General features: G+C 28.5%; 1 protein-coding gene across 2 annotated transcripts in view; it reads right to left on the minus strand.

Moving 5' to 3' along the window:
* Positions 1-583: 583 nt before the first annotated feature.
* The window catches only part of LOC142325234 (uncharacterized), a 38,928-nt gene continuing 27,056 nt past the window's right edge, over positions 584-12,455 (minus strand). For both annotated transcript variants that reach the window (XM_075366716.1, XM_075366714.1), the window contains 2 exons: positions 7,214-7,428; positions 584-2,015 (listed from right to left, as the gene is read on the minus strand). In XM_075366716.1, coding sequence (XP_075222831.1) covers positions 1,789-2,015; positions 7,214-7,428 — 442 coding nt within the window. In that variant the 3' untranslated portion in view covers positions 584-1,788. The remainder of the gene's footprint in view (positions 2,016-7,213; positions 7,429-12,455) is intronic.

Raw genomic sequence — 12,455 nt, forward strand, 5'->3', positions numbered from 1 at the left:
CCCATATGTAATATCAGATATTAATTTGTGATTCTAGGTTAAAAAAATGTTACTTAAATTACATTATAGTCATCAATTTATTACAGAAGTGATATGTGTTTTATGACTATTACGCAGAAAACACCTTTTCTAATATTTTAACAAACTTTATTTGTAACACAAACTTATCTCAGTGGATATGATGCTTTTTGTATTTTTTGTTAAAATTCAGAACATGTGATCTTTCAGCAAAACTGCATCTTTAATTTTTATTTCTCTGTATATTAGCCATACCTGAAAGAGTGGCTTTTGAAATGGAACAAATTGAGGATCCATTACTTTCAAACTGATGGAGAGAAACTCTACTTGTTGGCTTCTAAAAATTAATCTTTCTCAGAATAGAAATATGCTTTTTGAATTCTTTAAGTGGGGTCAATTTGATGTACTTTAAATAACTAATGGTATTAATATCTAAGTAAAATAAAGGTAAAGGGAAGAACTAATTATCTGTTTATCATAATATGATAACTGTGAAAAAATTAAAATAATTTATAAGGTAAGAAATTATAACTAACAGACAAAACAGTAACTTTTTAAGTTAGAATACATGAAATATGAATATTTTTATTTTAAAGAAACAATTAGACAAAGATTACCACAAGTTCACAGACAATACTTTTCAGTTTACATGATCACAATAATGAACGAATAGTTTTCAAAATACTACATTAATCTATTTCATAAAGAGCGCTCATAAAGTCACACAACTCAAAAATAACATGCAAAAGCATTGTAATGTAATGTTAAATGATTTTCGATCAGTGACATTTTGCTATGCCTATAAGTGAAGGCTAAACTAAATTGATCAGGTGATACTTAATCCCTCTATCAGAATAAGTAGTCTCATGATATCAGAAAAAATATGTTGTATCAGAACACTAATAGCAGTACTTATGAGATATTATTTGATGACTCATTCATATTAAAATGGTTTCAATACTGATAATGCAATGTGAAATAAATGTTATAATTATCATTTAATGACTAGATATTATGAAACAAGTGGTAACCATAAAGGTAGTGGTTGTTCATTAGTTTTTACAAGATGACATTTTATAACACATTCGTCGGTTGTTAAGTTCTTTAAAAAGAAGTCACTAAGGTAATTTTTCAAGAAATTGAGTTAATTCACAAGACTAGAAAACTGATTGAAGCAGTTTTATTCATTAAAACTGATTTTCATTTTTCTGGATACAATGAGAGGAAAAAATTCAGAGCTCTTAAAATACCGGCATATTTAAAAAAAAAATGTTCTTATTCTTTGAAAATTGATATGTGGTGAGAAATTTCTTGATAAAAAATATCAAGCTGAAAAACCGTGCTTCAAAAAAAAATTCATATACAATGGATGAGTTAAGGAAAAATATCAAAGAAATGTTCATCAACATCATCCTTAAGTGGGCATTTCCAACACATGTTATGTGAGATGTATGGAGAAAATTAGTTAATTTTGAAATTGCTGACGATTCAATTTATTTTATAAGTAAATTGGTCTTTTGTTATTAAGTAAATAAGTATAAGAATGAGTTGAATGAGTTTATGAACACTTTACACATACATATTTAAACATGGTAACTCATATAATGCATAAATCACACTGAAAAATTTTCAAATTAATAATATTCTGAAAAAAAAGAAATGTATAATGCACTAGATAATATAAAAACTGGAATATAATAAATCAGTGAATTTAACAATAAATAATGAAAGACTCTGGCTTATTAATTAGAATTTATTTAATATCAGCACTTAAAATATAGTACACTGTGATTTATCAGGAGGAATAATCTTGTGATCACGTTGAATTGCAGTAATATACTGTTCATACATTTCATCCATTTTACGAGCAGCTCTTTGTTGTGCATGTCTTGCAGGTATTTCTATCTCTTCCCCACATTCACGTGAGCAAGCCCAGTGTAGAAAAGGCACACAAGTGTTTCCAAGATAAGGGCTTTTAAATGTGAATACTTTATAACCTAAGTGAAAAAAATATTTTGCACTTTAAACAAAACAAATAATAAAATAATGTACAATTTCTAAAAAAAACAACTGCCGCTATAAATTTATGTAATTTTGTACAGGGTGTCCCATACAGAATGTATGATCTTTGTTGTCATTCACAGAATGTGAATGACACACAACAAAGATGTATGTCATTCACATTCTGTGAATGACATACAAAGAAGAAAGAAGGAACTACACCCCATGGGTCAATGCAAGATGAAGGTGGCAAGAATGAAGAAGAGACTAGAAAACCTAAATTCACCAACCATCCTTCTTTCCTCCAACTTAAATTGGAAAATACAATTTTAAGTCTACCGCTTACAATTTTGGCCTATTATTAGCACATGCAACTCCCTCTGGTGAAGGGAGTGCATTGCATCTTCCAATAACTAGGGACCTACATGGCACATTTCTGCTAGACCAAAAGGCACTAGCAATGACAGGCTTCAGTGGATGAACATAAGGGAAATCAAGCTGAGAGACGCAAATATATTGCTAGTCTTCCAAGCATAGCCCAAGTAATATTTCAAATTGATCTGTAAGGAAATGGAACACAATTCCATCCTTAAACAAAACAAATATATAACTGACATTAAATAAACAAATATCTGTCCGATAATAAGAAAGACTCAGCAGCAAGGGACTGCTGTCCAGGTTCTGCAATGAATAGGAATATGTATCCCAGTTATCCTTGTGTTCTGTTAATGCTGGTGGTACTGCAACCTCCTCATTTGTCATCTATTTGTGTAGTGATTAGTTATAGAGCATTACATGAAGAAACAACATACTATTGTGATAAATACTCATTACACGTGTGGAGAGTACTTTGCTCACATTTTGCATTGTACAAAATGTGAGAAATTTTCTGTCAAAAAATGGATCTTATTAAAAACTGAGTAAGAAATGTGAGGAAACAAGTTTGATTGTGAAGATTAAATCATTTATGCATCCTGTGCTAGACAAAGTCTTGAAAACATCACTGTTGTGAGAAAAAGCTTGATTGCATCAATACTGGAGAGATGAATTTGTAATTGTTCTTAACAATTGGGAATTCCAAGAAACTACATGGCAGTGAATTCTTAGAAAGATCTGATGTGAATGCCTATGAGATTCAACAGAAGCAAGAACTTATGTAAATAGACAATGTGAAGTACCAGGAATTTGTCAACTGAATGTTAAAAAACCAAAGAAAGGATTTGCATTTTTTGAAGAAAATCATCTTTATAGATGAGATTATACTCTTACCAGAAAATGTACGTCAAAACAAAATTTTCAAATTTGGGAGAACTAACTCTTTGAGTGATTTATGAGAAGCTGTTCTATCCACAAACAGCTTGATGTGGATTTTGGGCTAGTGGACAGATTGGATCTTTTTTTTTGTCCAGTCATTTGACTGATTTGATGCAGCTCTCCAAGATTCCCTATCTAATGCTAGTCGTTTCATTTCAGTTTATCCCCTACATCCTACATCCCTAACAATTTGTTTTACATATTCTAAATGTTGCCTCCCCGCACAATTTTTTCCTTCTACCTGTCCCTCCAATATTAAAATAACTATTCCATGATGCATTAATATGTTGCTTATAAGTTTGTCTCTTCTTTTAATTATATTTTTCCAAATGCTTCTTTCTTCATTGATTTTCCGCAACACCTTCATTTGTCACTTTATCCACCCATCTAATTTTTAACATTCTCCTGTAGCACCACATTTTGAAAGCTTCTAATCTTTTCTTCTCAGGTACTTTGATTGTAAGTTTCACTTCCATATAAAGCTACGCTCCAAACATATATTTTCAAAAATCTTTTCCTCACATTTAAATTCATTTTTGATGTGAACAAATTATATTTCTAACTTAAGGCTTGTTTTGCCTGTGCTATTTGGCATTTTATATCGCTCCTGCTTTGTCCGTCTTCAGTAATTTCTACTTTAATTTCCAGCTAATTCCTAAACTCAAAAGGGCCTTGAGAGAGACTGATACCATTAAAATTATGGTGAAGCAATCTATAATACATGTAAGAAAAAATGTATCAATTAGATCATAATTTGTTAATGTATAGTAATAATGCTTGCCAAACAATTCTTGATGTATGTGTTGAAGCTACAATCACACCTTCTCTAGAAGATGAAGAAATTAAATTAAATAGATTGGACAAAATGTGCTGCAGTGTGTAGCGATAGTGCAAAGATGATAACAGAGAAAAACAGTGGATTTCTGAAGAAAAAGATGAAGATAAAAATGATTTCTTGATGGTACTGAATCCATTTATTGAAAACGTTGTTGCAGCAGCTAAGTTACCAGTTGAGATTCATGACCAGCTTATCGAAATATCTGCCGATAAAATGTTATAACTACAGTTCACATCCGAAGATTTAGATATGTTTTGACTTGTCATCAAAGTGAATATGAAAATTTAGTCAAAGAAGCATTGAAAATATTAATCCCTTTAGCCACATCTTACTTCTGTGAAAAGAGTTTTTTCATTTATGGCTAAAACCTAAATATAAGAATTGTTTTTTATCACTTTTTAAAACAATTTGCTTTTGGGTGTTTCTAACACAGATTCATGCATGGAGAAACCTTTATACAAGTGTACTAATAGATGTAAGTAAAATTTTAATAATAAACAATTTTTTCTCATGAAATAATTTCATTATCGTTTATGTGTAAAATTGTAGGCTAATTTCATGACCCTTCTTTCACATTACCGCAGCACACAGGTTGAGAAACATTGTGGTAGGGAATTATTTTACATTATTATTTATTTATTTTTCATCATTAATTTATTTATTACTGTCAAAACCATAACAAAAAAGCTAAATGCATAAAAAAAAAGCTGACAACAAAGTTGTTATACTTTCCTGGCATTGGCTATTTATTCTATACAGCAAAAAATGAAAAAAAATTGATTTCTTTTAAATTTGATTGGCTCCCAAACCCCCAACATTGTCCCCAAAGTATTTGTTTGGGCCACTTGCACTACTGCTGTTACCACTTGCACTCTGCTTAGGAAGACATAATAAAAATTTGGTTAAAAAATATGCAATAAATATAAAGATAGCTTTTTTCAATTTTTTGGAAAGGGGAGAATTTGTTTTTTTAAATAATAAGCTTAATCATGAATGCATGTAGTGAGCTTACTATAAAGTGGGGCTATGTTTGCAAAATTATGAGAAAATTGAACCCAAACCTTTATCAACAGATTGCCCCATAAATAAGTCTACGTCAAATTTCATGAAAATTGGTTTATCCAGTTTAAGCTTCAAACATGCCAACATAATGTTTGTACATATTTATGTACAAACATTACGCCCCACCCACTTTTTTGTTTTTTGGGGTCTCTGGGTCATCAAATGTCAGGAGAAATGGAAAAACCAATCCCCATTTCTTGACTGATTATCATACTTTCCTTCTTGTAGCATAGCTCTAGAACCATATGTTCCAATTTAACATTTTGGTTTATTTCAAGTGATTTATGTGTAAATTAAGTGCAATAAGTATTCTTTAACAGTTAACTGCACTGGCAGTTTCCTTTTTAATTATAAAAAAAAAATAATCAAACTAATTCCTTAACATAATATGTAAACTAAACAAAAATAAATCAGGAAGTCCAAAAATATAGTTTTTAACAAACTATAAAAAATTGTTACTAATTATATGAAGTATATAATAGAACATTCCTGATCAAACTCAAAGAATCAATTTTTAAAAAACTGGGTACCATCACACAATAATACATTTGATTTAAACCATTTAATGGAACTACGTTGATATTTTCTGAAACTGGATTGGCAGAATGCCAAGAATGTGTTCATATACACTGAAGGTTGAGGAACATTATCAAACCATTCAGGGAGTAATGAAAACATAATTAAAATATAAGTAATAATGTAGATATAATAATAATGTATAATGTAGATAATGACTCTGATGGTAGTAATAATGAAAACTGTGATGAAGTAGAAGTTAATGAAATGATGACAACAATGACCTCTTTGGATTTGAATCCATGGAAGATGGTACTAAGTAGAAAGTGTTTGGGAAAATTGACTATTATATAAGAATAATGAATGATTCCAAAATAAAATACAACAAATTAATATTTTATGTAATAGCTTTTCTAATTTGAATCAGGAAATCTATACAAAAATCAATTTAAATAATTTGTTTATATAATTCTAAATTTTGTACTTTCATTGATGTAGACCGTGTAAAATATTTACAAAAAAAAACAAAAACATATGTAATTAATACTTTTCATTATTATTAAATAATAAATTTCAATAAAATTATGTGCATCATAAATACCTTTCGTTAGTTTATTTCAGTTGTTATAATTAACATTATTAAAATTTCTTTGATATAATGTTAATTATTATGATGATGTTATATGTTATGATTGTTATTATATGTTAATTGCTACGATGATTTTATATTTAGTTTATAAGATATATTTTTGTATTTTTAATTTTTCTAGACCTATTTACAGTCATTTTAAATGACTGCCTCTCTAGGATTTAACTTTGTATGCTGTCTTTACCACAGCTGCACTGGAATATGGAATAAATAAATATTATATACTTCATACAAGCAGGGTTATGAAATATTAGCAATTTTAGACAATACTGTATATGTTAGTAGAAATCTGGTTTGTACATGAACAGAGTCCTTAACTATGTGCAGAACGGCCACCAGCCAGTAGACAAGCTCTGCTAGTGAATAATATCTACAAAATAATACAGTAAATAAAATCGTACTATAACAAACATGAACAGAAGACATTAAAAATAAAAATTAATAATAATTCATTAAAAGTAAGATAACTATGATAGGAAGCAATATTACTTATTAAAAATTACAATTATGATATTTCTTTTTGCTACCACTGTACCAAAATCAAGTTGGAATTTCATCTTTATTAACAGAAGTTACTTATAAATATATTCCAGAGTAGTTAAAAGCTTTCTAATTACGCAGTCTTACGCATTAGTCTTTGAAAGTATTTCTTTTTTACAAAGTATATACTGGTTATTACTATAAAAAAGTGTATCATATTATTACTATATGAAAGTGTATGCATCATTTTGTTTTATTAATGTATGAAAATGATAATGAGGTTAAAATTTTTATTCAGCACAAACAATACTCAAAACAAAATAATGAATACTAACCCAAGTGAGACAGAGGTTTGGCAGAATTACAGAAGCCACAAATATTAAATTGATTAAATACAAGTGCAATATAATCTTGAAGTGTATCTGGTAAATATCCAGGTCGAAAGAAATTATCTCTTGCTGATATAACAGATTGAATGGCTAACATTTCTAAACTTGGTGGCTGAAATATTGTCTGTGCTAATTTCTTTTCATCATTTACTTTTAAAACCCTTAAAAAGAGAACAAAAAATTAATTTTAATGTATAAACAAACATAAATAAATATATTAAAAACTGCGAATTAAAATTAATACTAAAATATTTCTGTGCATTGTTTAAATATTAACAAGATTGAGGATAAACCACAACTGTCTAATATATGACTATATTTCTTCTTTTAATAAAATATGAGGTAAATTGATATTTACTGGTAAAATAGAGTTGTAATATTAAGGAATTAATATTAAAATTAATTAAAATGTAGATGTTTATATGCAAATGACATGGATCAGTTACTTTTCATGAAAAGAAATAAAGAGAATAAACTAATAAAATGAGGTATGACGTATAAAAAAAAAAATATATATATATATTTCATAGTACATAAATGAATAAAATAAGAATAATAATAGTAAATAATCACATGAATAAAATAAGAATAATAATAGTAAATAATCACTAACTACTAAAATAATAGATTAACTAATAATATTACTGATAAACAATAAACATTTTTTTAAAGTATCTCTACCATTTTTTGAATTGCTTTTTTTGCGTACATTACAGATCTGTAAATACAATCACCCTTCATTTTAAATAAATTACGTTTAAAAAAAAAAAAATTAAGGGAAAATATAGTTAAAATCTGTAAAATTTATAATATTACATGGTCATACCTCTGTTAGAATGATTTCACTGATGCTTTTCTTTTATAAATAACCTCAGGCACATACTGAATTAATGTCCAACAGTAATCGGCTAGCATGTTAGTATTCCATTTCCCTTTATAGTGGCTTTCCATCATCAAAATGTGTTGGTGGAAACGTTCACCATGTTAGTCACTTATGTCTCTGAGGTTGTTTGGGAAAAAATTCAGATGTGAATGAAAGAAATGTATTTTCAAAGACATATTACATCCTATGGCTCTGTATGAAGTAAGAAGTTGATCGTGGTAATTTTCGGATTTTTGTTTGCCAAGAAAGATTTTTGTAAACGTCTTTAAATGAAGCCCAAGCTGCACTTTCTACATTATTTAACATTGGGTTAAACATCTTTGACCAACTCTCTTATTTGAAGACCAACAAATATTCCTTCTTTAATTTTTCTTTTTTTACTTACATTCATTAATTTCTGCCTGATGTACAAAAATCTGGGACTATCTTTCTTCATTGCTTTTACAACATTTTTCATTAGTCCTAGCTTGATATGGAGAGGGAGCAAAAATATTTTTTTGGGTTCAACGAAGGTCTCATGAATAATATTTTTTCCATTTGGAGTTAAGTTGTCTCATTTCTTCCACTCTTTGGTAACATAATGTTTATTTCTAGCTCAGCTATCCCATTTGCAAAGAAAACACATGTACTTAGTATAGCCTAACTGCATACCTAACAAAATAGCTATAACTTTCAAATCACCACATATGTACCGGCTATGTATTTTATAATTTATTTTTTCAAGAACTTCTTTCATCACATTGTATCTCTTTCAAATTAATACCATAAGCGATTGGTATTGAAGGATATTTCTTACTGTAGTGAAGTAGAACCACTTTTAAATGATACTTTGACAAATCTATGAAAATGCGCCACTCCTCAGGTTTATGAACTTATCCTAAGTGCAACACAAGTCCATAAATATATGTGCAATAAACCAAATTATTTTCATCAATGAAGTACTGAGAAAGTTCTTTTTGTCGGCTTCGAAAGAACAAAATTTTTGTATTTTTCTGAAGTAAATTCCAACCTTGCAGTCTTGATCTTAACAGTTCAGCTTGATATTTTTGATAAATTTAAATCCCACATCAAATCATTTAATTCATCTTGTGATATAAGATGTGGCTTATTGGAAGATAATTCAAAATCAAAATCATTGTTGTCTTCTTCAGTACTACCTGATTCTTCATCGCTGCTTTCAAAATGTACATTCACAGGTGGCTCAGGAACTGGGATAATTTCAATGTGAGGTACAGGCCTGATTGCATACTGCAATGAAGGATATTTACAAGATGTTTAGATTTTTTAGAAATTCCAGACACACTTGTTAAACAAAAGTAACAATCGGTTACGTGATCCTTTGGTTCACACCAAACCATAGGTACATCTGGCAAAGTCTTCCGTGGACCTTTCAGCCATCCTCTTAAATATACATAACAATTAGTGCATACTATATGAGCAGCCCATGTCTTAACTTGATCACCAATTTTACACTAAAAGTACAAATGATATGCTTTTTTAATTAAGGGTGTAATGTTTCTTCTTTTTGATTTTACGGTAAACTCACCACATACATAACGAAAGGCATCCACATCATTTATACAATTTCAAGGCATTATGACACTGCACTGTTAACAAACTTAAGACAGCAATAAGACTGAAGAAAATTAATTCACTCCTAAATTCAGTGCTGAGTACAAACAACAGCTGTGTTTTCAGCTACATGTTTTGACCTGCACAGACATGATTAATCTTGTCCATGAAGGTTCACTCTTCAGTATTAGATGATGTATTATGATGTCATAATATGTGACTATAATATGATTAATTCTTTGTCTAGTATCATTTACTTATAGCTTACAAATTATGTTAACAAAGTTAAAAAATAAAAAAATGAGCTAACAAAATACAATGTAGGAGCTTAAAATGCTAACTATATGTTGAAAAATGAAAAAATCCTGTAATTAAAATTGAAAATTTTTCAAAAATGGTGGGTGATAGAAAGATTCTGAGTTCATATTCATTTTCAGCATAAAAAACAGATTAAAATCATGTATAGCATGTTAGGAAACAAAAATTATGTTTATCAGTGTTGTTAATCATACTAACCATAAAACAACTAATATTTACTCTAATATGGGATCTCATTATATAATTTGAAATCAAATTAATCCCACAGAAATCATTCTACAACATTCAACAAGCAAACTTTTCAACTGATACAAAAGATGTACAAAGGGAAATGAAATTTCACCATTAATGATTATCACTCAACAGGAAACACCAAACTTTATTTTTAAATAAAATGACTATCAAGCGGAAAACTCTAGCACCGAGTTGTTGATATGAGAAAGATAACTAAAATATCCCTTTCCAATTAATTGTTATCTAAAGGATAATATCATGTGATCAAGTAGCACAGCCATACCTCTATGATAATTTCTCTATGAATTTCTATGCTATTTTATAACTATCAAAGAAACATGAGTTTACCACCACACATCTAAGACAAAGTAACAGCAAAACAATGTACTTTGCCTGAGAAGACAAAGTAGATACCATTTGCTAGAAATGTAGACAAGTATTTTTACAAATATATTATTTGGTTGTTTTGTTTTAGTGTTTGACATAAAATAAAGTCAGTGTTCACATTTTTCTACATATTTTTTATTTTATGGAATAAAAAATTACAAATATTTGTTTGTGAACAGTAGTTGAAATTTGATAATTATTTCAGTACTATTAAAGTATGTGTTCAATGTATATTATTAAAGTATAATAAAATACAACATTTATAAAAATGTGCCAAACACTAATAAAATACACCAAAAAAAATACTACAATTAATATTACAAAAATTTTTTTCATTGCATTTTGAGGTCTCTGTTTGAAATCCCAGCATTTGCAGCAAATTTTAATGCAATTGTTAATAAGTGATAAATCAGATCAATTATAAGTTAACTATTCTTGACCTATTAAGCGGGTACTTCATATTACATCACCAAATCTGGGCATTTGCAATGAATATGTTGGTTGAGTAATGTATACACTGCCACTTTATGATATCAGTGGTGTTAGAGACTAGTTGGTCAGTTAAATCAATGCCTCCTTTACCAATGATATCAGAAAATTATGATCTCCAGCTTCATATTATCAATGTTTTTTCCCATTACTAAGCTCAAACCATATTTAATGGATATAAGGTAACAACACTTTATTATGTGACAACACCCCAATTTTTATTTGTAGAAATTTAAAAATTGAAATTAAAAAGAAAAATTAAATAGAAATTTAAAAATTATTTTATTATAGCAAAATTTTTCATAAAAATCACTTTGAAAATAAAGTTTATATTTGGTACTAAATATTTAATTTACAAAATTTATAATATTATTTTCGGATATTTTTACAATTAATCTAGTCTTATTATTAAACAAATTTTATATTTTATTTTTTTATGACTATTATTACTAAAGATAATATTATTTGATTTTTTCATTCAGTCCATAATTTACATTTTGTTTCTGTAGTTGATATAATTTCACATTTCCTGAATTCTTGGTTGAAGTAGTAATAGGAGTGCGCTGGTACTATTATGTTTGAGGTAACTTGAGGTTTTGGCCTTCTTACAGTGGTGGTTAGATACCCTTGACCTTGCGTTGACTCATGTTATGTGAACTGGAATTTATAAAATGGATTTGGATTTCAATAGAAAAACTTTTAGGCATTCGATAGAATGGGTTATAATTTTAGGATGGGCTGATTTGGAATATAGTCTTGGACTAAAAATATTTTGGAATAAAATGTTAACTACTTCATAGATTAGTTATTTATCCATCTTGAATTGAAAGTCATTGATTAATAAATTAAAAGCTGCCTCTCCAAGAGTAGCAGGATTTCTCATTCTCATAAGTCAGTATAATGATGAGGAGTGTCCTCTTAAAATAACTCTTAAACTAAATTAAATTTTAAACATATTCACTCAATATATTTAATTTTGCAGGTTCCTTATTAATAAAATAAGCTATCTGTAAAGGTTAACAATTTTTGGACTTATAAAAATAGAATGGAGTTACATTTGATCATTATTCAAATTCAGATAATTCTAAATTTAATGTATAAAAATCTCTTTTACCTTGGTAACTAATTACTAATAATAATAGTAATAATAATACATTTTTACATCTGTTCATCAGGGCAAGGCTACTGGTACTTGTTACTACATCAATTGGAGGATTTTTTATTTTAATTAATATGACTGAAGATAATAACTTTTTAATAATGCTGGTTCACCTGAAAATTCAGGGATCATGTACATTGTACAGA

This window comes from Lycorma delicatula, chromosome 5 (assembly GCF_047948215.1).
Source record: "Lycorma delicatula isolate Av1 chromosome 5, ASM4794821v1, whole genome shotgun sequence".
In the NCBI taxonomy this organism is placed as follows: Eukaryota; Metazoa; Arthropoda; class Insecta; order Hemiptera; family Fulgoridae; genus Lycorma; species Lycorma delicatula.